This window comes from Gouania willdenowi, chromosome 15 (genome assembly GCF_900634775.1).
Source record: "Gouania willdenowi chromosome 15, fGouWil2.1, whole genome shotgun sequence".
NCBI lineage: Eukaryota > Metazoa > Chordata > Actinopteri > Blenniiformes > Gobiesocidae > Gouania > Gouania willdenowi.
Window position 1 is genome coordinate 804,242 of NC_041058.1, and position 26,528 is coordinate 830,769.

A 26,528-nucleotide genomic window follows, 5' to 3' on the forward strand; every position below is an offset into this window, starting at 1 on the left:
CTCAATTTTTTTTTAAATTTGAAATTTTTGAAAAATATGCCCTGCTATAGCCTTATTTCTGGTGATTTTAGTTTTTTGTCATTTTTTGCGCTTTAATGTTTGCTTAGCCCTGTTTAAGTATGTGCATTATATTTGCATTAGTTTTTAGAGTCTAATAATGGACTTAACTCAATTTTTTTTAAAATTTGAAATTTTTGAAAAATATGCCCTACTATAGCCTTACTTCTGATTATGGGTGATTTAGGATTTTTGTCGTTTTTTGTACCTTACTGCTTTCTTATTCCGGTTTTACTATGTGCATTATATTTGCAGTAGTTTTTAGAGTCTAATGATGGTCTTAACTCAATTTTTTTTTAAACTTGAAATTTTTGAAAAATATGCCCTACTATAGCCTTATTTCTGAAATTGGGTGATTTTTGTTTTCTTGTCATTTTTCGCGCTTTAATGTTTTCTTAGCCCTGTTTAAGTATGTGCATTATATTTGCATTAGTTTTTAGAGTCTAATAATGGTCTTAACTCAATTTTTTTTTAAATTTGAAATTTTTGAAAAATATGCCCTACTATAGCCTTATTTCTGATTTTGGGTGATTTTTGTTTTTTGTCATTTTTCGCACTTTAATGTTTTCTTAGCCCTGTTTAAGTATGTGCATTATATTTGCAGTATTTTTGAGAGTCTAATGATGGTCTTAGCTCAATTTTAAAAAAAATTTGAAATTTTTGAAAAATATGCCCTGCTATAGCCTTATTTCTGATTTTGGGTGATTTTTGTTTTTTGTCATTTTTCGCGCTTTATTGTTTTCTTAGCCCTGTTTAAGTATGTGCATTATATTTGCAGTAGTTTTTAGAGTCTAATGATGGTCTTAACTCAATTTAAAAAAAAATTGAAATTTTTGAAAAATATGCCCTGCTATAGCCTTATTTCTGATTTTGGGTGATTTTTGTTTTTTGTCATTTTTCGCGCTTTAATGTTTTCTTAGCCCTGTTTAAGTATGTGCATTATATTTGCAGTAGTTTTTAGAGTCTAATGATGGTCTTAACTCAATTTTTGAAAAAAATTGAAATTTTTGAAAAATTTGCCCTACTATAGCCTTACTTCTGATTATGGGTGATTTAGGATTTTTGTCGTTTTTTGTACCTTACTGCTTTCTTATTCCTGTTTTACTATGTGCATTATATTTGCAGTAGTTTTTAGAGTCTAATGATGGTCTTAACTCAATTTTTTTTTAAATTTGAAATTTTTGAAAAATATGCCCTACTATAGCCTTACTTCTGATTATGGGTGATTTAGGATTTTTGTCGTTTTTTGTACCTTACTGCTTTCTTATTCCGGTTTTACTATGTGCATTATATTTGCAGTAGTTTTTAGAGTGTAATGATGGTCTCAACTCAAATTTTTCAAAAATTTGAAATTTTTGAAACACATGCCCTGCAATAGCCTTATTTCTGATTTTGGGTGATTTTTGTTTTTTGTCATTTTTCGGTCTTTAATGTTTTCTTAGCCCTGTTTAAGTATGTGCATTATATTTGCAGTAGTTTTTAGAGTCTAATGATGGTCTTAACTCAATTTTAAAAAAAATTTGAAATTTTTGAAAAATATGCCCTGCTATAGCCTTATTTCTGATTTTGGGTGATTTTTGTTTTTGTCATTTTTCGGTCTTTAATGTTTTCTTAGCCCTGTTTAAGTATGTGCATTATATTTGCAGTAGTTTTTAGAGTCAAATGATGGTCTTAACTCAATTTTTTTTTAAATTTGAAATTTTTGAAAAATATGCCCTGCTATAGCCTTATTTCTGGTGATTTTAGTTTTTTGTCATTTTTTGCGCTTTAATGTTTGCTTAGCCCTGTTTAAGTATGTGCATTATATTTGCATTAGTTTTTAGAGTCTAATAATGGTCTTAACTCAATTTTTTTTTAAATTTGAAATTTTTGAAAAATATGCCCTACTATAGCCTTATTTCTGATTTTGGGTGATTTTTGTTTTTTGTCATTTTTCACGCTTTAATGTTTTCTTAGCCCTGTTTAAGTATGTGCATTATATTTGCAGTATTTTTTAGAGTCTAATGATGGTCTTAACTCAATTTAAAAAAAAATTGAAATTTTTGAAAAATATGCCCTGCTATAGCCTTATTTCTGATTTTGGGTGATTTTAGTTTTTTGTCATTTCTCGCGCTTTAATGTTTGCTTAGCCCTGTTGAAGTATGTGCATTATATTTGCAGTAGTTTTTAGAGTCTAATGATGGTCTTAACTCAATTTTAAAAAAAATTTGAAATTTTTGAAAAATATGCCCTACTATAGCCTTACTTCTGATTATGGGTGATTTAGGATTTTTGTCGTTTTTTGTACCTTACTGCTTTCTTATTCCGGTTTTACTATGTGCATTATATTTGCAGTAGTTTTTAGAGTCTAATGATGGTCTTAACTCAATTTTTTTTTAAATTTGAAATTTTTGAAAAATATGCCCTACTATAGCCTTACTTCTGATTTTGGGTGATTTAGGATTTTGTTGTTTTTTGTACCTTACTGCTTTCTTATTCCGGTTTTACTATGTGCATTATATTTGCAGTAGTTTTTAGAGTCTAATGATGGTCTTAACTCAATTTTTTTTTAAATTTGAAATTTTTGAAAAATATGCCCTACTATAGCCTTACTTCTGATTATGGGTGATTTAGGATTTTTGTCGTTTTTTGTACCTTACTGCTTTCTTATTCCGGTTTTACTATGTGCATTATATTTGCAGTAGTTTTTAGAGTGTAATGATGGTCTCAACTCAAATTTTTCAAAAATTTGAAATTTTTGAACAACATGCCCTGCTATAGCCTTATTTCTGATTTTGGGTGATTTTTGTTTTTTGTCATTTTTCGGTCTTTAATGTTTTCTTAGCCCTGTTTAAGTATGTGCATTATATTTGCAGTAGTTTTTAGAGTCTAATGATGGTCTTAACTCAATTTTAAAAAAAATTTGAAATTTTTGAAAAATATGCCTTGCTATAGCCTTATTTCTGATTTTGGGTGATTTTTGTTTTTTGTCATTTTTCGGTCTTTAATGTTTTCTTAGCCCTGTTTAAGTATGTGCATTATATTTGCAGTAGTTTTTAGAGTCAAATGATGGTCTTAACTCAATTTTTTTTTAAATTTGAAATTTTTGAAAAATATGCCCTGCTATAGCCTTATTTCTGGTGATTTTAGTTTTTTGTCATTTTTTGCGCTTTAATGTTTGCTTAGCCCTGTTTAAGTATGTGCATTATATTTGCATTAGTTTTTAGAGTCTAATAATGGTCTTAACTCAATTTTTTTTTAAATTTGAAATTTTTGAAAAATATGCCCTACTATAGCCTTACTTCTGATTATGGGTGATTTAGGATTTTTGTCGTTTTTTTGTACCTTACTGCTTTCTTATTCCGGTTTTACTATGTGCATTATATTTGCAGTAGTTTTTAGAGTCTAATGATGGTCTTAGCTCAATTTTAAAAAAAATTTGAAATTTTTGAAAAATATGCCCTGCTATAGCCTTATTTCTGATTTTGGGTGATTTTTGTTTTTTGTCATTTTTCGCGCTTTAATGTTTTCTTAGCCCTGTTTAAGTATGTGCATTATATTTGCAGTAGTTTTTAGAGTCTAATGATGGTCTTAACTCAATTTTTTTTTAAATTTGAAATTTTTGAAAAATATGCCCTACTATAGCCTTATTTCTGATTTTGGGTGATTTGGGATTTTTTTTCGTTTTTTGTACCTTACTGCTTTCTTATTCCTGTTTTACTATGTGCATTATATTTGCAGTAGTTTTTAGGGTCTAATGATGGTCTTAACTCAAATTTTAAAAAAATTTGAAATTTTTGAAAAATATGCCCTACTGTGTAGCCTTACTTTCGATTTTTTGGTGATTTTTGTTTTTTGTGCTTTAACATTTTCTAAGCCCTGTTTTACTGTGTGCATCATATTTGCAGTAGTTTTTAGGGTCTAATGATGGTCTTAACTAATTGTTTTTTTTTTTTTTTAATTTTTGAAAATTATGCCATACTATAGCTTTACTTCCGTTAAGAGGCGTTTGAAAAAATGTTTCAGTTTAAGTCCTGTTTTATTGTAAATACGTTTAAACTCAAATCTGTTTGAGAGTGAAATGATATAAAGTAAAAAGTAACACCAATGAGTTTGAGACAAAGCGTAAATTTTATCTTCACACAAGTTTTTATTTTCACAGGTTTAGAGAAAAGACGTATTTTACAGGTGGTTATTTACAGCGGCGTCGTTAAGGCCTCGTCTAACACTGAAAGAACAGGAAATGACACAAACGTAGCTCACATTCACCATTGGTTCTCACGGTTACAGAGAAACCACAGGACTGTCCACCGCCAGCAAGTGTTTCAAACAGTCAGAGGGAGGAAGTTCATCAAAATAAAAATACATGTTTTAGTGAAAGAAGAGAAAAGAAATGTCCAACATTTCAGGAAATTACAAAATAAGAGAAGCTGAAGCTTTGAAATGATTGGTTAAATGTTGAAGCGTCAGAAGGAAATCACTTCTTCTTCTTCTTAAAAGTCTTTTTTCTCAAAGTGCATTTGGTCACTTCTTAATCCAACCTTGGGTGTACTGAATACTTTAGTGTCCCAAAAATCTGGAGATCAAAGTGTGTTAGGAGTGTCGTTTAGTGTGACGTGCACACGCACACAGGTTTTAGTGTGGGTGAGGAGTGTGTGTGTGTGTGTAGTTAAATATCTTGTATATCAGCCTAAGCTAACTAGCTTAACCTCTGCTAACACACTCTTAGCTGGTGTTATGGTCTAAGTGGTGACCATGGTAACTGTTGACTTAATGCTGGGTCAGGGTAACCCTTCCTGTAAGGGACAGTGAATACGCCACAGCCTGGAGTGGGAGGAGTTTAAAGCTGCTCAGACCATGACTCGTGTGACTCATCCTCTACTGATGCTAATGTTTGTTTCACACAGAAAAATGTAGAAAAGTAAAAGTATTTTATCTTTACATTCCTCCACAGGACTCCAAATCCCACAATGCAATGTGCAAAAGTTTCCTTTACGTCTGGTCACATGTTCATTAGACAACTGAGGGAGCGTTTATCTTTGTTTATAAATTACATTTGGATGGAGAAGAAAATTTGACGATCCTCAGAAACCAGTTAGCATTAGCTCCTCAAAGCTGGGCTGCTGCTACTGCTGCTCCTCTCCCCCCACTCTCTGTTCCCTCCTCCTCCGTCCTTCATCAGTGCACAGAACACCTGAGAACACACACACACACACACGAGAACCTTCATTGATCAATACAGTTTGTTTTCATCGCCACTGTAAACACTTCTTTGGTGCATTGCATTGTGGGATGCATGGAAGTGATGCAACTTTTAGTGAAAACACCAGAAATGTGTTGGAAGTAAAAAAAACACTTCACAGGACTCCACCTCCCACAATGCAATGCACCAAACTTATGTAAGATAAGAGTTTTATTTGCATCTCAGGGCCACATTAAAATCCAATGTGTAATATTTCAAGAATAAAGTCGTAGTTTTATGAAAATAAAGTAGTATCTTAATAAAAGTCGTAATATTTCATGATTAAAGTGGTAATTTTATGAGAATAAAATGTGAATCCAAACAGGATGTTGTGCTTTATGGAGACTGTGAAACTATTAGTGTTTATGTTTCACACATAGTGAAATACTATTATCACCACTGTTATCAACGACTTAAACATTTTACAACTTTATGCTCAAAATATGATGATGTTTATCTCATAGTGCTCAGATGTATGTTCATGTGTCATACAGTATGTGTGGATCAACTCTGAATAATAATAAACGTGTACCTGAGCCCAGCGGCGGTTCCTACTGAGCATGTGCGTAGCGGCCATGGCGTTGAATAGTGTGTGTGTGTGCAGGTCATCAGGCAGTCTGCTGAGGAACTGAGCGATGTGAATAAAATCCATCTGTAGCAGAACGTCCTCGTACAGACGTAGGATCCCCAGACCTGTACGGAACAGACTCTCCTCCCCATCACGACAGAACACGTCCCACACTCTGCACGCCACGTCTAGGGGGAGGGAGCGGCTGTACAGGGTGAAGATCCTGACACACACGCACACACACACACACACACTAGTTTCTGCAATTTCTATGCCTCACAGACTGATCACAGAAAAAAAATATATTTTTAGGTCCGAGTGCTACGAGCTGGTGAAGGGCGTCTTGCTCTCGTAGTGGCCACGCTACAAGGGAAGGGGCGGAGCCTATGAAAACGCCACGTGCCTGTCAGTGACCCATGTCGTAGACCTACCCCCGCACTTTCTGAAAATGTATAGTTCATGGTACTCAGAAAGAGGGAGACATTGTTATTGGGTTGGATTATTATTCTTTCTACTTTTCACACACTGAACCATTATGTAAAGTCTCAACAATTCAATCACATGCTTCTTTAATTTCTGTCTGTTTCTGATTCTAAAAGTTAAAAAATCTATTATTAAGAACACGCCAATTGAAAATTGAAAATTGCTATTTTTGCTGACGTTGTGTTTTAACACATTTCTCCTAAAACGTTTCACTGATGAGATTCAAAATCACTGTAGATCATCTAGAGAAGTGGGACACCTACAGTGATCTATAGATGTTTCATAACTTATACAGTGTTTTCAGGGCGGAGCCGTGAAGTTTATACTTTACTTTCTAGCCTTATATCGAAAAAACTAATCCAAAATTGTTCTATTTTTATGCCTCACTATAGCCTGAATCACAGAAGAAATATATTTATTTACCTTATTATATTAGAACAAATCCACATTTATAGCCTTATTATAGCCTTACATTAGAAAATATATATAAGTTTATGTCTTATCTCAGAAAAAAATCCTAAATGTGTGTGTGTGTGTGATTCTGTGTGTGTGATTGTGTCTGTGTCTGTGTGTGTGTGTGATTGTGTGTGTTTGTGTGTGTGTGTGTGTGTGATTGTGTGTGTGTGATTGTGTGTGTGATTGTGTGTGTGTGATTGTGTGATTGTGTGTGTGTGTGTGTGTGTGTGTGTGTGTGTGTGTGTGTGTGTGTGTGTGTGTGTGTGTGTGTGTGTGATTGTGTGTGTGTGTGATTGTGTGTGTGTGTGTGTGTGTGTGATTGTGTGTGATTGTGTGTGTGTGTCTGTGTGTGTGATTGTGTGTGTGTGTGTGTGATTGTGTGATTGTGTGTGTGTCTGTGTGTGATTGTGTCTGTGTGTGATTGTGTCTGTGTGTGTGTGTGTGTGTCTGTGTGATTGTGTGTCTGTGTGTCTGATTGTGTGTCTGTGTGTGTGTGTGTGTGTGTGTGTGTGTGTGTGTCTGTGTGTCTGATTGTGTGTCTGTGTGTGTGTGTGTGTGTGTGTGTGTGTGTGTGTGTGTCTGTGTGTGTCTGATTGTGTGTCTGTGTGTGTGTGTGTGTGTGTGTGTGTGTGTCTGTGTGTGTGATTGTGTGTGTGTGTGTGTGTGTGTGTGTGTGTGTGTTCTCACCAGTCGATCAGATAAAGGTCAGGTGTGAGGTTGTTGGTCTGGAAGTGAGTGAAGAGACGAGGGAGGTTCTCCTCAAAGAAAATTTCAAAGGCAGCGAAATACTTCAACATCTGAGGAGCAGCAACGAGCAGGTTAGCGTTAACATGCTAGCTACATGCTAGCTACATGCTAGAACAATCCTTCACTGTTCACACACACACACCTACTGTGCTATGTGGTGAAACATTTGTTTTACTCTTACTGAACTAATTTCACCAGATAAAATGATCACCAGTTGAACCAAAACACCTCTGAATATTATTCTACATCTGCATTTCTGTTCAGTCAGAAGTTGGTCACCAGATAAAACAGTTACCAGGTGAAGTCAAACACCTAATGAAACATTCTGTGGTTTAACAGATTAGACAAGAAATGAATGGAACATGAAAATCCTAGAGATTCTCATATGTTCATAAAAGTCAAGCAAAAATAACACTTGAGTAAATGTACTCAGTTACTGTCCACTGTAACAGTGAAAAACAGACAATCACAGAACATTAGGAAGCTGACTTGTCCTGGTTCATCTGGTGACCATGTTAAGTGGTGACCATCATAAACTAAAACCGGGAGCTTTTCTGTTTAACGTCTAACAAAGAATTTAATACTGTATTATTTTTCCAAGATATGGTGTCATGAAACAGTTGGTGTTCTTGGTTTAACTGGTGAATTCACTTTATTGACTGTGTGGACCAGTGTTTCTCAAATGGGGGTACGCAATGTCACTACAGGGTGTACTTAAGAAAAGCATTAAAAATATGGGTTTTTAATGTCTATGTAGAAGTGTAAACTAGGACACAATAATGTAGAAATGACTGGATTTCCAACATTCAGTCTGTGGCCCACTTGAGACCAAACTGATCCATATTTGGCCCCTGGTTTAATCCAACAGTCACTGTGTGTGTGTGTGTGTGTGTGCGTGTACATACCAGGTCGTGGTCGACCCTGAAGAACGCCATCTGACAGGGTTTGTTGAGCAGGTTGGCGAAGGTGATGAAAGCTTCAGCTTCCTCCAGGTTGAGGATGAGGACGGCAGCGATGAAGGACATGCCCTGGACCTGAACACACACACACACACACACACACAGTGACTGTTGGATTAAACCAGGGGCCAAATATGGATCAATTTGGTCTCAAGTGGGCCACAGACTGAATGTTGGAAAACCAGTCATTTCTACATTATTGTGTCCTAGTTTACACTTCTACATAAACATAAAATACAAAACGTGTGAGAAACTGACAGATATCAGTATATACACTTTACATTTAATAGATTTGTGACTCATTTATATCTAATTAAGGGAAATGTTCATTCATTTGAGGAAAATTAGAAGATTTTGTAAGAACTTTGATTTTTTTTCAACAGTTTAACATTAAAAATTATGATATATCAAAGCAAAAATTGACAAATATCAATCACTACAGGATCTTCACTTAAATGTATTTTATTTTGTGACCAATTTGTATTTAATTTGTGACATTTTGTGGAAAATTTGAGTTCTTTCAACAATTTGAGACTAAAAATGATGTCAATCATGTGATAAAAGCTTTGGGAAAACTGTGAAGTTACATTGAATTTGTGTATTAAAAAGGACTTTTTTAATTAGATGCTCTAAAGGGCCGGATTTGGCCCCCGGGCCTTGAGTTTGACACGTGTGGGACAGAGGAACCAGAGTGGATTAAAGCAGTTGTATTTAGTTACTTTATAAAGACTTAAACAACAGTGTGATTTATCTGTGAAAGCATGTTTCTGACATTAATACGTTCATCTCATTCATCTCTAGGGCAGACAGTTAGCGTAGCATGCTAACACTAGGTCATTACACTAAACAGTGACCACAGGAAGCTGTAAATGGAGCAGGTGACAATGAAACTAGACCCCGCCCCCAGGCATGCTCTGATTGGACAACCAATAACCTGCCTAGTAGGAAGAAAGGAATGCTATTGTTGCTACAGCAACGCAGCGAGCCAATCAAAACAGCCGAGCCTGTGACTTATTGTCAGGATTGTATTTTACTGTCTAGTGTTGAAATGAACGACTTTAGCACAATTACAGCTGTTAGCATCAGTTAGCATCAGTTAGCAGAGTTGGGGTCAATCACATTTTTTAATTACAATTACGTCTTCATTTATTCATGTTCAATTACAGTGACCAGCATTTTATCCAATCACAATTGAAATTATAATGATTATTTTTCCTCTGTAAGTCAATTACAACTATGTTCTCAATTACTAAAATTCCATTACAATTAATCCCAATTACTGATCCTTAAATGAATAACCTTATTAAACGTAACCTTCCCCTTGTGTTAGCTTTCTGTTAGCATCTCTAATGCTAACGGCTCAGTTTGATCCATGTCTATAATCAGCTGTAAAATACACTAATAAATATTATCTAATCTAATTAATTTATCATCTATTGATCACCTTGTTAGGCTTCTTAATCAATGAATATATTGTTATTAATATTTATGGTTTGGACGTCTGAGCCTTTTTTCTGTCACTGTACACATAGATTTATATATTTGTATTTCTTTAAAAGGTCAAATGATCGTAAAGACAACTAACAGGTAAACTTGATCTGAAACATATTTTATGAATCATTAATTATTCCACAGTTTTATAAAATTTTAATACCAGTTACAATTACAAAGTCATTTATCTGAACTCAATTACAACAGCAACACATTTTAATAAATTACAATTACAATTCTAAATGTAATAATGATATAATTGAGCCCAACCCTGTGGGTTATTAATGAGAAGCTAACGATCATCTGAACAAACTCACGTAGCCGATGTCGGGTCTGTAGCACGTGTACGCTCCCAACACGCTGTGGAGGAGGTCATGGTATGGACCGCCCTGAAGAGAGAGAAAGAGGGAGGGGCTATCAGTTAGAGAAAGAGGAAGAGGAGGAGTTTTGTTAGCCTGTTACCTTCTGGAAGATGAAGAGTGAGGGGAAAGTTCTGGAAATATCCAGTTTGATGAGATCCAAACTAGATTCTCTGTCAGCCAGAGACGCTCCTCCATCTGTCTCACACACACACACACACACACACGCACACGCACAGTGTCACACCCACGCACACACAGCATCACACACACACATGCACGTACCACTCTCGCTGTCGTTGACTGAGCTGGTCTCGCTGTAACTCCTCCACTTCTCTTTGGCTCGACACAGAAAGATCTTGTAGAGTTCTGAACAAACAGATTTAAACACACACACACACACACACACACACACACACACACACACACACACACACACACACACACACACACACACACACACACACACACACACACACACACACACACACACACACACACACACACACACACACACACACACACACACACACACACACACCTCTTTGACTAAAATAAAGTGCACAGTCAGCAGTATTCAGTTTTACAAATAAAGAACATCACAGGGTTTGAGGTAGATTATATAATAATAATAATAATCTACAGGACAAACTAACATAACATCTTATAGCATTAATAAAGTGTCCTGAGTTTTAAGTTTCCTCGTAGAGCCCCCCACCTATCACCTGTGGGGGAGGGGCCTCCTACAGTGGGGCAAAAAAGTATTCAGTCAGCCACTAATTGTGTAAGTTCTATAATTTTCATTATAGGTAAACCTCACTATGAGAAAAAAAATCCAGAAAATCACATTGTATGATTTTATTTGTCTTCTTTTCTTTCTTATTGTTTTCTTTGCAATAAGGTCTTAAATACATGGTGGAGCTGTTCCAGCAGCAGAGGGCGCTAGAGGAGAGCTCTGCCTAATCAGCTATAAAACAGACTGTAATGAGCGTCAGGTGTAGCGCTGGAGAACATACGTGCTAACGACATTGTGTGGAGTTTACTGGTTTTTTTCATACCCTGCAATAATTACATCATCCTGGATTTTGGTCATCACATCTGCTCTTCTGTACAATAAATAAAATGGTATTTATGACCGGACATCATCGCCTTTGGTATTTCATTTTTTTATATTTTTCTTACAATAGCATCCACTTGACACAGCACGTGTATGTCACCACAGATGATCATTCTGATATAAGGCTATAAGTGTTATATAAAGGCATTCACATTTAATTATGATGGATTTTTACTGAGATATGGCAATAGGCATAAAAAACTAGTACTGATATGCTGAACTCTGTGTGTGTGTGTGTGTGTGTGTGTGTGTGTGTGTGTGTGTGTGTGTGTGTGTGTGTGTGTGTGTGTACCTGCGGTGATGTTGAGCTCGTTGCCGATGGCCAGGCTCCAAACTCGTCCTCTCACACTAGGAGGAAGTCCCTGCCACCAGAGGTCACGCACACGCCGAGTGCCCTTCCTGACAAACACACACACATTGAGCCCTGCCTGTATGCATGCACGTACACACTACACACACACACATGGTGTCCCACTGTGGGAGGATCTCGTTGTTCCAGACGATCATGGCGTTGGAGATGATGTCCTCCTGTCGGTGTCTCTCCTTCATCTGACGTTTCTTCTTCTGAGCTTCTTTCATCTCTGACAACAACAACAGTTAGCTAGCGTCGCTACGTGCTAAGCGTGTGTGTGAAAGTAACGATTACATGAACTGTACTCACCTTACTGTCATTGAGTAGCTTTTATTATCCAGTATATTATTAATCACTCATTTTACTTGTACTTAAGTACATTTAAGAAGTCATTAGTTACATTTCAACACCTAACAGTTATACAGTAAGTATTATTTTTTGTTTTATAATGATCAATAGACTTTGTGAAACTAGAAAAAATTAAATGACCAGAAAACAATCAAATGCATCACATCATAGCCGACCAATCAGATTAAACGTAATGTACGTCACCTAAACATCATTAAATGAAGGTTATTTTCTCAGTTTTCATAAATGTATCTATACTTAGAGCCTGAAGATTTATTTTATTTTGAATTGAATTAATTTGTTTTTATTTTATTTTATACAGATGCCTTTTTGGATAATAAGTTAAGATTATGTCTCTTTTCCTTTTTAAGTTTACTGTATGCAAGGGACCCGTACCAAGATTTATTACCAACAACAACAAAGTAAATAGTAACTTTGAATACAATTTAATTCTGCTACTTTTGACTTGAGTATTTTATGTATGACTTACTTGTACGATTTTAATAAAGTAACAGTACTTCTACCCTGACAGGATATATCAGCAGTTTTTACACCTCTTTAGAAATGTCAATAAAGTTGAATTTGATCAATATTTATGATCGAGATCATTAATTTTTTTTTCTTTGTAATTAAATGTTTTATTGGGAACAGATAGTACATCTTACAGTCCCAAGGTTTTAAATATGTATTAAGTATAAACAAAACATGTATGTATAATAATGTAAATAAACAACATTGTTCAGTAGTTTAGGGATACATCAGTGCATTCACATCTTAAAACTAATTAAACTAAAACTAATTACGGAGCTGAAATTAACCTCCATGGTCTATAAAACTTTGTCATGTTCCAATCTTACAGCATATGTCAGTTTTTCCATTACATGTATATATAAAACAATACAGATCTAGTCATCAATAGTGAGATTATTGTCATTATTCTACCAGGTGCCAGTAGAATATTACACAAATATTTATTCACATTTCCTCTCATCTGAACTGGTCTCCTCCCTAAATATTACATCACTGTTCCTGAGCTGAATGGTTATTGTGACAATAATAAAGTGTAGAAATCTCACCTCTCCTCTTGGCGGCCGCCACCATCTCCTCGTACTCCAGCTTGTGTCTCTGTGTCTCCTCGCTGGGTTTAGCTGGAAGGTTCCTGCAGCACAGAGTCAATAATGACGATCCATCATTGCTGATAAAAACACACACACACAGAAAAGAGGTGTGTGACTCACGCTGGTCGGTCCTCCAGGATCAGAGCTGTGGTGGACAGAGGCTCAAACTCCAGGTTCTTCCTCCTCCCTGCAGACGGGGGGCGCTGTGGGCTCACTGACACCTCCTCCACCTGGACACACACGCACACACAGGAAAGGAAAGGAAAGGAGGCTCGATGTTTCCTTTATAACCTCCTTTAGCCTAGTAAACACTGATACATCCTTTATCAAAGGAGACCACATAATGCTGACCCACAATTCATTGCGGCGACAACATTTAAAGGGACACTAATGGTAACTGACAAGGGACGGAGATCATGTAAGTTACCAATGCAATAATATGAACAACTTTAAATAATATAAAACCCATATATTATGATATGTAAGACATTATCAGATTATAACTGACAGAAAAATGGATCAGAGACATTTTTATCCACATGTTTTATTCAACATAATTCATTAGTGAGTGGAAGGTGAGTGTGATCAACCATCTGTCATATGCAGATGAAGATGGAACACAAACTGTTCCCACACATATTTTAATGAGGCTCAGGTCACTTTAAACTATTTATACAGTATTTAAAACTGTGTATTATGGAAGTTAATAGTTCTGTTTCACTGTAAACATCCCTCTGTATTAAAGCAGGACGCGCTGTGGACGCATTATTACATCATATCTGTGACTCAGTCACACTGCAGTAATCTGATCAATAATCTGATCATATCAACCTGTTACATTGTTTATCAATGAAGGCGTTTCAAATAAAAAGTGAACTTTATCATTTTCACAGATTTCAATGACATGTTCCATGATTTCTAGACAGCCCAAAAAATGACATCACCGCCTCCTTTCCTTCAGCCCGCCTTCATTCACTGACATGCGGTTTCTGGCTCCTTACGGGTTGTGGGCGTGTCAGCAGCCTGGACTACAGAAAAAAAGCGCTTAAGTCCAGACGTGAGAATAGAACCCTTAGTGACTACAAAAACACTCTAAATGACTACAATATTGCAGAGAATTAAACAAAAAGGACAGAAAAAATACACAAAAAGACAACAAAAAATTACAGAAATACATAAGACGACAACAAATACACGAAACAGCAAAAAAATGCACAAAATGACTTCAAATAATATAAAAAATTACAAACAAACAAAACAATAGCAAAAACTACACAAAATGTGACCCTCAGGTCACAAACACAGTTATTTCCACTGTGATTAATGTTGCTCGTGTCTGATAAAAGGCTCAATAAATTACTTTGTTTTTTTTCCAAATTATTTGTTTTCTACAATAATTAATCCAATTAGAAAACAATGTATCAAATTTTTTTTTTAGAAAACATTGGTTTTTAATTCACGTGACGAAAGAAAATAATTTTAAAAAAAACAAACAACATATTTAAACAAAAATGAATGTCAAAATAAAAACGGAGGATAATTTCACTCTTAATAGTTTGTCTTCACTTTCCAAACAAAGCTAACTTCTAATTGGCTTATTCGCACATTATGCCCCGCCCCCCCTAAAAACCAGCCACTGATTGGACAAAATGAGTCCTGGTTCATTTCAATTCTTCAGATTAACGTTTTTGTGTTTTTTATTCTGTGAAACGTTGATTAGGAACGACTCAGAGACGAGTTTGGTAAAAGTGAACCGACCTGTGGAGGCGTCTGTGGTGACTCTCCATCTTTAGCCTGATCGCTCTCTCTCACCACCGCCGCCTTTCCAAACAGTCTCCAGCCTGTTGCATTGTGGGTCGTCGCCTTGGTCTCTTTGGGTTTCCTAGAAAACAGGCTCCTGGAGAAGAAACAGCAGAAAGAGGATTTGAATCATTTACAATCAGTGCTGTTTCTTCTTCTTCTCTGAACTCTCAAACTCCACAGTGTGAAGAAAAGGAATCATCATAAAACTGTTTAATAAAGAGTCTGAGAGGAAACCAGAAACCTGTTTGACGGATTTTAAAAAGCAGACACTGAACGCACCACATTTCATTTATACATCAATAAATAGTCGATGCAGTCATTTGTGTATTTTTAATTGTTTTAGGTTTATTTGCAGTTAATATTTTTTTGTTTTTGTTGTTAATTTGTATGTTTTGTAGTCTTTTGTGTTCTTTTTTGTTGATTTGTGTATTTTTTAAGTCATTTCTATGTATTTTGCTGTATTGAGTGTTTTTTCTGCAGTCATTGTGTGTTTCTTTGGTTGTATCATGTGTTATTGTCATCATCTTATGTATTTTGTCATTGTTTTGTGTATTTTTTATTGTCATTTGTTAAAAACAAACTTGCATATATATTTCACAATGAGGAGGAAAACATCAGAGCAGAGAAAATGTTTCAGTTCCTGAAATGGAAAAAGCAGAAACGATGGCGAGAAGTCGTCGTCTTGTGTAAAGTTCCTGTTTCTGTGAAACGTTTCAAACACAGAAGGAACAGAACATGTCCTCTGCTAAGCTCCGCCCACTGACGGACTGATGTCAGAGACCCAATGATAGGAGACAGTGTTCATAGGAAAAGCTCAGAGACAACCTGCGACTGTGTGAGGAAATAAAGAAGCTGACGTCAACTTTCACTCTTTGACTTCATTTGTGTTTGAATGAAAATAAAACAACAGAAAATGACTTCACTTCCTGTTTTATTCGTATCATCAAAGATATCAAAGAGACGCCTGAACGTTCAAACGCTGCAGTGATCACAGAGGTTTCCAGTGTGTGTGAGGATTCCCTTCACATCATTACACACTGAGAGTCACCAGTGTTTTTATAGATTATTATAGAGAATATATATATATTCATCTGCCAATATAATCAATAAAAACATGCCATAAAATAGTTTCAACTGTTTTTAAAGTTGACATTTAATTATCGTTCATGCATCACAAACATCATTAGCAGAGAGAAAAGCCTGTTTCTTAGGTTCTTTAAACACATCGCTAATCTGAGCTGTGAAGTGACAAGAACAGAGTCATTGAGACCTCACTGTCATTAGCATGCAGCCTGTCACACAGCTAGAGGCTAACAGCAGCTAGAGGCTAACAGCAGCTAGAGGCTAACAGCAGCTAGAGGCTAACAGCAGCTAGAGGCTAACAGCAGCTAGAGGCTAACAGCAGCTAGAGGCTAACAGATCTGTTATTGATCTATTATAGATATATAATACATCTATGATAGATCTATATCACACCTACCACCAGTAATCCTTTTATTTTGACACTCTACTTGTTGTTTGAGACGCGAAAATAAAGCTACTTTTATTACAGATAAATATGTTCTTGTCCTTTGTCACAGAATAGATCTATTCTGTACGTGTCCACAGCTTCATAGTCATTCATTGGTTACCGTGGTAATGGGGAGGAATTCTCACCTAGTGAAGAAATCTGCGATGCCGAACCTCTTTGGCATCAGTTTGGGGTCCGACCCGTCCTGGTCGCTCAGTGTATCTGGAGCGCTCTGTCTCCGCCCGTCCTCCTGGTATCCTTCAAAATAAAAGCCCTGGTCATCCTCGGGGGACAGAGGGGTGGCATCACAGCTGAGGGACACGGTCAGGGTGGGGTTGGTCCTCAGAGTCTGGGGCCTGACGGGTAACCTGAGGAAATAACACAGTGTAAATTAAGGCTGTGCAATTCATCAAAACTCAATCACAATTTTAATTATTACACTGAACGATTACAAAAATAACATCATCGAGAAAAAACAATTATTTAAAAAAATATACGTATAATTTTTCCTAATTATACATTTGTTTTATTTGCTAAATAAAACAAATTTCCACAATGTATTATATCTACAAAAAAGAAAGCTTGGCACACACAAGAAAAAAATTATTATTAATACTAAATTTGAGTTGTTTAATGCTAGCTCCTCTGCCCCGCCCCTCTTAAAGCTAATGCTAAAGCTAGCCTCGCCTGCAGGCTAACACGAGGAAATTTGTTGCTAGCAGTCTGAAACATGGACTGGTAAAAAATAAATAATAAAATCTCTAATATGGAACACTTTGGGTTTGATGATGAAGATCTAGAGCAAAGACACAAGGATTTTATTTATATATTTCACATTGTTTTGTACTTTAAAAAAAAACTTTTAGGTTGACAAGTAATCGTTTCAATAATCGTGATTTCAATTATGATAAAAAAAAATAAAAAAAAAATCATTATTATTATTTTTTCTATCATCGAGCAGCCCTAGTAGAAAAACTTATAGTACGTTCACATCAAACGCGTTTCACCAAAACCATACCTCACGCGCATCGTTGGTGTTTGTACCAGTGTCGAAGATGCTCGGGTCGAGGGGAGGGGCTTATCTGTTGGTGTTCATACAATGGATGATATTATGGTGATCTGTTACGTTCATAATTCACCCAGTGACTGTGAACATTGTGACAAGAGTCACTTTCAGCTCTACTTCTGTCTCTCCTGTGCCGTTTGACGACCTGCTGACCTGCATCTGCGCTCGCTTCTCCAACCAGGACCACAACTACAGACGCTCTATCCCAGTAGAAGAGTCTGTCCATCTGTCTCAGATTTGTGGTTTTTCTTCTACTCATTATTGAGTTCTTCACGGTTGGGGAAGCCTCCTGATTGGTTGACACGCTGTGATATGCCTCAGAAGTTTAACAATCCCAACGTGCCATAAGTGGACTTTAACCCAACTTTGTTATAACTTTGTTCAAAAAATAATGTACACAGTTTGTTAAACGTTTCCACCTCCACAAGTGTGACTTTAAAGTGATTTTTTTTATTGATCTGCAGCTTCTACATCAGATCAGATTCTGCAGTTTGTTATAGAGCATCAGAGGAAAGTGTGTGTGTGTGTGTGTGTGTGTGTGTGTGTGTGTGTGTGTTGAGCTCAGAGAAAGTGTATAAAATAGAAACAAAGTTACTTTAAGGCAAAGTTAAACTGTTGTAAATAAATAGATTTTATTCTGAAAATCAATCCGTAGCTAAAGGATGACGTTAGTATTTGGAATGTTTGAGCGGTCACAGATAAATAAGTAAATATAATCTAAGTAATAACTGACCTGAGCTCACTGAAGGTTTCCTCCTCTTCCTCAGAATGAAGGTTGGCACTTGATAATTTTACTTCCAGGCCTGAAAACGAGTCCCTTCCAGGGGAGCAGAGGATGTGCAAACCCCCGTTAGACACTTTAACGTCCCCGCAGTCCGAGCCCTGGATGTCTGTCACCCTGCCGTCACACCCGGGGCTGAAAACCCCTCCGTTAGGGAGTTTCAGGTCCGACAGATCCGCTGGGGAGCCGGGATTCGAGTCGCGGGGCTCGCCTTCACGGTACAGCCCGCGCTGACCGTCCTCCGGCCCCGGAGGGACCGTGAACCCGTTCAAACCATCGTGGAAGCTCCGGTCCACATCCAGTATACCGTCCCGGTTAACGTCACCGTTAACGGCCACATGCCGGGCATCCGGGGTCTCGGTGTCGACGGCTTTCTCGGCTCTCTCTACGGCCTCGTTGTCGTTCAGGTCCACGGGAGCCGCCGCGGCCTCCATCAGAGCTCAGTGCGCCCGAGGAGCCTCGAACCCCTGCCTCAGTTCCAGCGACGAGTCGGTGAGCCCCAGCAGCCGAGCTCTGATGGTCCCGAAACAAAGGGCCATCGTTGATCACCGGCCGGGCCGTTACCTGAAGCAACCAAGCGGCTTTGACAGGTTCATTTACCGGCTGTTGGCAGTGGAATTCCCGGTGCGAGTTTAAAGCCCGGACGCTCAGTATAAGCTAATGCGACGCTAAGGCTGAGCACCGCAGACATCCGCCATCATGGAAGCTGTGACGTCATCGTTGGGCCTGTGTTTTGGTTTTGACAGCGACCCCGCTGGCCACCGTGTGTAACTGCAGCAGTGACCCGTGGAAACCAGTGTTTTGTTTCTTTAATTCATACATGTACAAATGTATGGAGGAACAAATCTGCAGAAATTAAAAAATATATAAATAGAAACAAAAATTAAAATGCGAAATTTAAATACAAATAAATAAATATAAGTGGTAACAAATACAAAAATCTGATCATCAATAAATAACAAAAAATCAAATGTGGATATTAAATATATAGAAATAAATATAAATTAATTAATCAATACAGAAATGTAAAAACAAATACAAATTGGATATTCAATATAAATAAATATAAGTTGAGATGAATACAAAAATATTAAGACGTCACTAAATAAATAAATGTAAAACCATACACAAAAAAAATTAAATATTAAATGAAAAAATAAAATAAATCTGAATTAAATATCAATAAATAAAGTGTGTTCTGCTCTCACATTTTTTTTATTTCCTGCTGCAGACAATTAACAATAACATGCAGTAAAAAATCTAATGCAAATGAGGGTGTATTCATTTATCTCTAATTTTGGCAGCTTTGGTCCTCCATTCATTTGGAGCATTTAAATCCTGAAGTAAAATACATTTAATAATGTATGTTTAAAGCAGAAAGTCGAGCAGGTAATAGTACTAGAATAACAAATTATCACTTTTATCTTAAAGCAGCAAAAATGTTCCTTAAGTCTAGTTTGTTAATGATTTAAACAGAATCTCCTCCCAGTAGAGGAGCACTGGGTGCTGCTTCTGTTGCCTCCAGCAGGGGGCACTGTGGGTGCTAATAGTTCACTGCAGAAATGTCAGTATTAGAATAAAAAACAATCTGAGAATTAACACAGGAAACAAAGGCTTTGTGTTGTTGTCTATGTTTACCTGTCATTTTGTGAATTATTCTCTTTTTTTCTATATTATTCTATTATTTCCATTTATATTCATAGTCATTTTCTGTGTTTTTGGTTTGGTTTCATCCCTGATCAACGACTTCCAGCTCCTCCTGAATCTGCTCTGAGGATCCACACAAAGTTTCATCTGCAAACACATCCCAACATTCCTTATTTATTCAAAGACATGTGAAACATCAGGTTACCATGGAAACAAATGGAGAACATCAGCTCAGTCATTGATTGATCGGTTCTGATTAGTTGAGGCTACAGTCAGTCAGTGGTATCAGTGCAGCTCTAATATACACATTTATTATATAAATATTTGTCTCTCTGCCCGTGCTGAAGAAAAGCAGCCCCACAGCATGATGCTGCCCCCACCGTGTTCCACACTATGATACATCTGTTGTGTTCCCATCACTTCCTGTGGCTTCCTTTCTTCTTCTCTTCCATGAAACAGTGGTTTGACGAGGGCCCAGAGCTCACTTTGGAGGAGCTTTAATAAATACAACTTAAGCAGAGAGAAAGACACAAACCCAACCTGGCAACCCAACTCCCACAGTACCTGCTCTCATTTGTTCTTTGAGGCCAAACAAAGAATTTTAAATGTCAGCAGGAAGTTCAACATTTGTGCAAAAGCAAAAAAACAAACTCTCAGTGAAGCCCAGAGACCTGAACCACCTGCTCAGAATCAGGACCAGGACCAGTGTTTGAACCACATCCACCTGGACCCTCCACCTCTTTATGTTCCCACGGTCTCTTCCTTAGAAGTCTGTTCCTGCATTCTTCTTCTTTCTTTCCACAGACTCTCAGACATGAAGGACATTATTTCCTCCTCTCTGTCCGTCCGTGTCTATCGGTTCCTGAGGAACATCTTTAGGTTTCACGCTCACTTTAGGTTGGACTGATCGTCTTCGTACAACAGAGGCTGCAGAACAGCAGAAGAAGAAGTTTGATTATCTCCGTCCTTGACTCACCTTCCATACAATTAGAGGTCAAACATGTTATGTTACATAAGTCATCTTGTGTTACACTTATGTTACATTTCTTTAAATTACATATAATAATGAGGTAATATTGATGGTGAGGACCTGCGTCTGCAGCACGCGGCTCAGAGACGGACTGAGCTGATCCAAAGTATCCACTGAAGGTTTGTGAAGAGTTTCAGGAAGAAGAAGTCCAAGGAATCCTGCAGAGAATCCACTGAGGCAGAAAACTATGAAGGGCAGCGAGGAGCTGACGGAGCGCTGCAACACACACACACGCCATAGAAATAAACAGGAGACAACGGCTCCACTTCCACTTTGAAGATGAAGAATGAGAGGAAAGTCTCACCATGAAGGGAATGAACGGAGCCAGAATTCCTCCCACTCTGCAGGACATGCAGCAAACTCCCAACCCAGCGTTCCTGAGACACAGAGAGCCAATCAGAGCAGGGAAGGGTGATGATGATGATGATGATGATGATGAAGAACCCACCTTATGACCGTCGGGTACAGCTCTGAGGTGTAGACGTAGACGATGTTGAAGGCAGCGCTCACCATCAGTTTACCCAGCAGAGCCAGAGAACCTGCAACCCACACAGATCAGCTGAAGCACTGCATGTGTTGGTACGACAGCTGATTAATGACAGGAAGTAACGTCACTCATTAAACCACCACCACCTTTGTCAGTACATTTCATTACGTTACATGCTGTGCGTTACATTGATGTTATCTTGCTTTACATGTAGTTGTGTTACATTTAGTTGCATTACGTTACATTTTGTACCTGAAGAGTTCTCAGGAATGAAAATGGTGCAAAGGCAGGCGGAGCCGGCCAGACACAGGAAGGCCGCCATGCTCTTCCTCCTCCCAGCCCTACGCACGCACAGCCACCGAGTTTAAAACAAGGTTATTAAATGTTATAAAGTGCGATGCTGCTGGTGTGTCTCACCACGGTCTGTTGATGAAGAACATACAGAGAGGAAACGCAGGAAGCTCCACCAGCCCGTACAGAGCCACGTTCACGTAACGACTCCCTGATGAGTCCCCAGCTCCTAGAGTTAGACCGTAGTACACCAGGCTGCAGCAGTACCTACACACACACACATCAACACATCAGGCTGCAGCAGTACACACACACACACACACATCAACACATCAGGCTGCAGCAGTACACACACACACACACACATCAACACATCAGGCTGCAGCAGTACACACACACACACACACACACACACACACACACACACACACACACACACACACACACACACACACACACACACACACACACACACACACACACACACACACACACACACACACACACACACACACACACACACACACACACAACATGCAGCAGTAGCTAGCGTTGTTAGCGACGTTAGCACTCACCACACGTACATGAGGACTATGGTCCTCAGGCGGAGGATGGGGTGAACCATCAGCTGGAGGATGCCGGCTCTCTGGTTGCTGTGGTTACCAGCCTTAGCCACCCCCACTCTGTGCAGTCTGAGGTTAGAGACAACGCTGCCGTTCCTCTGAGCCATGAAACGGAGGACCTGAAGGTCAGAGGATGATACCAAGGTCAGGAGATCACGGTTTGTGTCCAAATCTGCCTGTTTTTCATGCAAAGTTACAGCACCTGACAAATAAGCCACATTAAATGAGGGGAAAAAATATCTAGCAACCCTCCGATCACAAACCCAGCGTCCTTAACCACGAGGCCACCACTCCCCTTATTTCAGATCGTCTGTAAATGTCTTTGATCTTCTCTAAATGTCTTTACCTCCTCGGCTCGCTCGGTCTGACCCTGGGAGTAAAGCCAGCGAGGAGACTCTGGGAGAGTTCTGAAACAGAAGAAGAGAGGAGTGTGTTGTTTCTCCACAGCAGGACAAAGAGCAGTGAGAACATTCCTGGACAGAGACTCACACAGACAACAGGAAGCAGAGAACCCCGGTGGAGTTAGAGACGAGTGCCAGACTCCTCCATGGACGGATGAAATAACCCAACGCTCCAAAAAGAGCGATGCCCACAGCAAACGTCATGCTGGTCAACGTCCCTGAGCAACAAAAACACACACATAATAACGTCACTGACAGAAGTGACAAGTAACTAAGTACTTTTTTTTTTTTAACAAATACTTTCCAATGCTTATATTTTTACATATAGTTTATAAAAATGTTAAACTCAAAGCCGATATGACACTGTTTTATTTAGAGCAAGAGACAATACAAGAAACAAAAGATATGATGCAGATGACTTCCCTCCAGAAAAACAATAATTACATATATTACTGCACACACATACAGTTGTGTTGGAAAGGTGTCAGTATAAACTCATTAGTCCCGCCCCTTTTCCTACATTGCAGCAACAAGTAAAAATGTGTTCTAACACTTGCTGCTGTTAATGAATACATTTTGTCTCATCTTTACATTATTACATAATGTAAAGGTATTTTCTTTTAAATTGCTTGATCTTTGTATTTGTGTTTAATTGATCATTGTATCTATAACTTTTATCAATAATAAGTGCTAATTTTTCAAACAGTAATAGATTTAATTTATTTCAATGTACCAGTTTTCTACAAGTTCTTAAAAAAATATAAGATAATTAATTTATTATTGATGGGACATTTGTTTTACTTTTTTTTACTTAAGTACATTTAGTAGCATGTAGTTTTTTACTTTTATTCAAGTAAGAGAGAAACTTCAATACTTTTACTGTAATCATTTTTATTCAAGTTTCTATAATTTTACTTGAGGACTGATGACTACTACTTTTGCCACCTCTGGTAACTGAGCGCTGCGTTCAGGGTCTCGTCCTACCCGTCATGGCCCAGTAAGACTTTCCCACGTATTCCTGCGTCAGCACAAAGCAGACCAGTCCGATGCCTCCGTTCATCAGCCCCACCAGGAGACGAGAACCTGCAAACACCTCGTAGCTGGGGGAAAACGCCGTCACGTAGCCGAAGATCACCTCCAAGAACAAACCTGAGAGAGGAGCAAAGGTTAGAGTCTGTCCTACGGGCCCTGAACGCAACACCAAAGAAGACATCAGCATTGGATCCGTCACAATGACTCGGCGTTCACTGGACAAACGCTGAGTCATGCTCTCCACCTGTCAGGTAGACGGGTCTCCTGCCGACGCGGTCCGACAGAGGTCCAAACACCACGTTGCCCAGCAGCAAACCAACGAAGAAGAGCGACCCGGCCAGGCTCACCTTGTAGCTCTGCTGATGGACCAGCAGCCACTGGGGACAGAGGTAGAGTCAGCCTTTATTCTGAAGGGCTCCCACTTCCTGTCGTCTCACCTCCGTCACTATAGAGTCCTGCTGGGATCCTTCGTCCTGATCCGACACCGATGATGATGATGATGATGACGTGGACCCGATCAGAACGATGAGCATGGACTGACACGCCATGTACACCTGACACACAAAAATAACAGAAAGAAATACACAAAAATTACTCAAAAAGACACAAAATGACCCACAACAAAAAAATAGAGAATGACAAAAAACATACAAAGAGAAAACAAAATTAAACAAAACAACTCCAAATAATACAAAAAGATCATAACAATTCACATGATAACTGTAATAACAAAAATATACAACAGCAAATACACAAAAAGACTCCAACTACACACAATACAACAAAAAAGACAGAAAATGACAAACTACAAATATACACAAAAATAATAGAAAGAAATAAACAAAAATAACTCAAAAAGACAAAAACATACACAAAATGACCCATAATATACAGAGACAACAAAAATAACCTTGATGAGTCCAAATAAACACAAAATTCACAAAAAAATAAATACAAAATGACAAGAGAAAATACACAAAAAACACAATATGACAAAATATTATACAATATGACAAAATATTATACAAAATGATGAAGAAATTCAAAAAAGTGCTAAAAAAAATGTATACGACTACATATATACAGAAAAATAAACAAACAACAAAAATGACTATAACAATGACGAGCCTTGTTTTAGGACCTACGTCAGGGCCATGTCGTCATTGTGACGTAAAGGATGGCCTTTTTACTGCTGTGTGGAGGGAACGCCTCGCTATGCGATTGGCCGCCCTGCCGCTAGGGGGCGTGGCTGTATATTGTTATAAATTAGCATTAAAATGACCTTGTTTATCTTCCGGTCACAGAAAAATATGTTTTATGTCTTTTAAGCATCTTAAAAATGTAATTTATTTTTGGATTATTACTGACCTACTGTACCTAACTATGTGTGTTTAACACACACACACACGATTTAAATAATCTTCTGTCAGTATTTTCTGTCTGTTGCTGTCGGTGGACTAGTCCGTTTTATGTAAAAAACAGAAAAACAAACGAAAACCTAAATAAAATACTGAAGTCCATCAAAACAAAGCCGAAGTAGAGTAAATTACACATGAATTGTAACAATTAATATTTAATGACCAAAGCTACTTGTAATTTTATTATTAACCAGGAAAACATGACAAAGTTGAACTTTTTTAATTGAAATGGCTTAAAATGGCTGAGCGAGGAAAAGCAGACATTTAGTTAGTTTGAACTGAATAATGTACACATTAGTCAGTTGTGCTTCATAATAAATACATATTTGAAGTTTGTTAACACAAATGTACATTTAATGTACTGAAATGTGTAAAGTTTTAAGTTTGGCGTCTGAAAGCCACGTCGCACAATAACGGAACAACGTCATCCTCTCACGGTCTCATCTCGCTCTTCTTCGTCTATGATTTACGGACAAAAAGCAGATTCCGGAAAATTCACTGACCTGAGTCAGAACCAGAACCGACACCGAGCGCCTCTGGTACGGACCGAACTCTCCCACAGAGCGTAGAGCCTCGTCCACGTCCATAAGCTCCGCTACACCGCCATCACAGAAGAAGAAGGAGGAGGATATACGGAGAGTAACCCCACCTGCACTTCCGGCTTCGCCTCCCGCCGTTACTTCTCATTTATCACATTAACGGTAAAATAAAATTAAAAGATTATGAGTTTAAAAAGGTAAATACATTTTTAAACATTTATAACACTTCGCCTATCTTTATGTAAAAAACAAAAGGAAAAAAAGAAGGATGTACGGAGATTAACCCCTTGCACTTCCGGCTTTGCCTCCAATTTATCATTTGATCACATTAACGACAAAATAAAAAAAAAATTAAATTACGCAAAGACATTTTTTTAACATTTATTATTACACCTAGACCAGCATTATTAGAAAAAAAGAAATTCATTTTAAAATAAAATTTGCGGAAAAATAAAAATAATTTAAAAAAATGTTTATAAATTAAAAAAAATACATATGTATATAATACATCTTTTTCAGCTAGATACTTATTATATTGAAATATGTTGATTAAATGTGTGAGCATGAAACTCAAATAGTTGTAAACTAAAAACACTTAATTCTAGAAAATTTATTAAATTGTTG

General features: G+C 37.7%; 2 protein-coding genes across 3 annotated transcripts; both read right to left on the bottom strand.

Annotated features, from left to right (window-relative positions):
• Window positions 1-4,166: 4,166 nt before the first annotated feature.
• LOC114476681 (TBC1 domain family member 12-like) lies at window positions 4,167-19,170 on the bottom strand. The gene is made up of 14 exons (XM_028468513.1): window positions 18,389-19,170; window positions 16,736-16,957; window positions 15,035-15,173; window positions 13,397-13,506; window positions 13,235-13,317; window positions 11,922-12,039; window positions 11,751-11,857; window positions 10,627-10,710; window positions 10,445-10,539; window positions 10,300-10,371; window positions 8,438-8,566; window positions 7,473-7,582; window positions 5,811-6,069; window positions 4,167-5,230 (listed from the first exon to the last, which is right to left on the bottom strand). Exons 1-14 carry the CDS (start codon window positions 18,868-18,870, stop codon window positions 5,138-5,140), a joined length of 2,103 nt encoding a protein of 700 aa, XP_028324314.1. The 5' UTR covers window positions 18,871-19,170; the 3' UTR covers window positions 4,167-5,137.
• Window positions 19,171-20,241: 1,071 nt separating this feature from the next.
• Window positions 20,242-26,007, bottom strand: slc22a15 (solute carrier family 22 member 15). Of its 2 annotated transcripts, none has more exons than XM_028468537.1 (13): window positions 25,869-26,007; window positions 24,385-24,501; window positions 24,192-24,324; window positions 23,900-24,064; window positions 23,004-23,133; window positions 22,861-22,921; window positions 22,476-22,633; window positions 22,018-22,158; window positions 21,853-21,941; window positions 21,562-21,652; window positions 21,418-21,490; window positions 21,174-21,329; window positions 20,242-21,010 (listed from the first exon to the last, which is right to left on the bottom strand). In XM_028468537.1, the coding sequence occupies exons 1-13, from the start codon at window positions 25,950-25,952 to the stop codon at window positions 20,972-20,974; spliced, it is 1,437 nt and encodes a 478-aa protein (XP_028324338.1). In that variant the 5' UTR covers window positions 25,953-26,007; the 3' UTR covers window positions 20,242-20,971. The 2 variants fall into 2 exon arrangements, with proteins under 2 accessions (XP_028324338.1, XP_028324337.1); XM_028468536.1 differs by having other exon boundaries at window positions 22,467-22,633.
• Between the last annotated feature and the right edge of the window lie 521 nt (window positions 26,008-26,528).

What these genes read in the sequence shown, in the direction of transcription:
- LOC114476681 (XM_028468513.1), bottom strand. Translation starts at nt 18,870, where the DNA reads ATGGAGGCCGCGGCGGCTCCCGTGGACCTGAACGACAACGAGGCCGTA. An exon ending in AGTCAACGACAGCGAGAGTG is followed by an intron (nt 10,540 to 10,626) that starts GTACGTGCATGT and finishes TGTGTGAGACAG; the next exon opens with ATGGAGGAGCGTCTCTGGCT. An exon ending in GACCTTTATCTGATCGACTG is followed by an intron (nt 6,070 to 7,472) that starts GTGAGAACACAC and finishes CGTGTGTGTCAG; the next exon opens with GATCTTCACCCTGTACAGCC.
- slc22a15 (XM_028468536.1), bottom strand. Translation starts at nt 25,952, where the DNA reads ATGGACGTGGACGAGGCTCTACGCTCTGTGGGAGAGTTCGGTCCGTAC. An exon ending in AGACCGAGCGAGCCGAGGAG is followed by an intron (nt 22,634 to 22,860) that starts GTAAAGACATTT and finishes TCTGACCTTCAG; the next exon opens with GTCCTCCGTTTCATGGCTCA. An exon ending in CTCCGTTCATTCCCTTCATG is followed by an intron (nt 21,330 to 21,417) that starts GTGAGACTTTCC and finishes TGTGTGTTGCAG; the next exon opens with CGCTCCGTCAGCTCCTCGCT.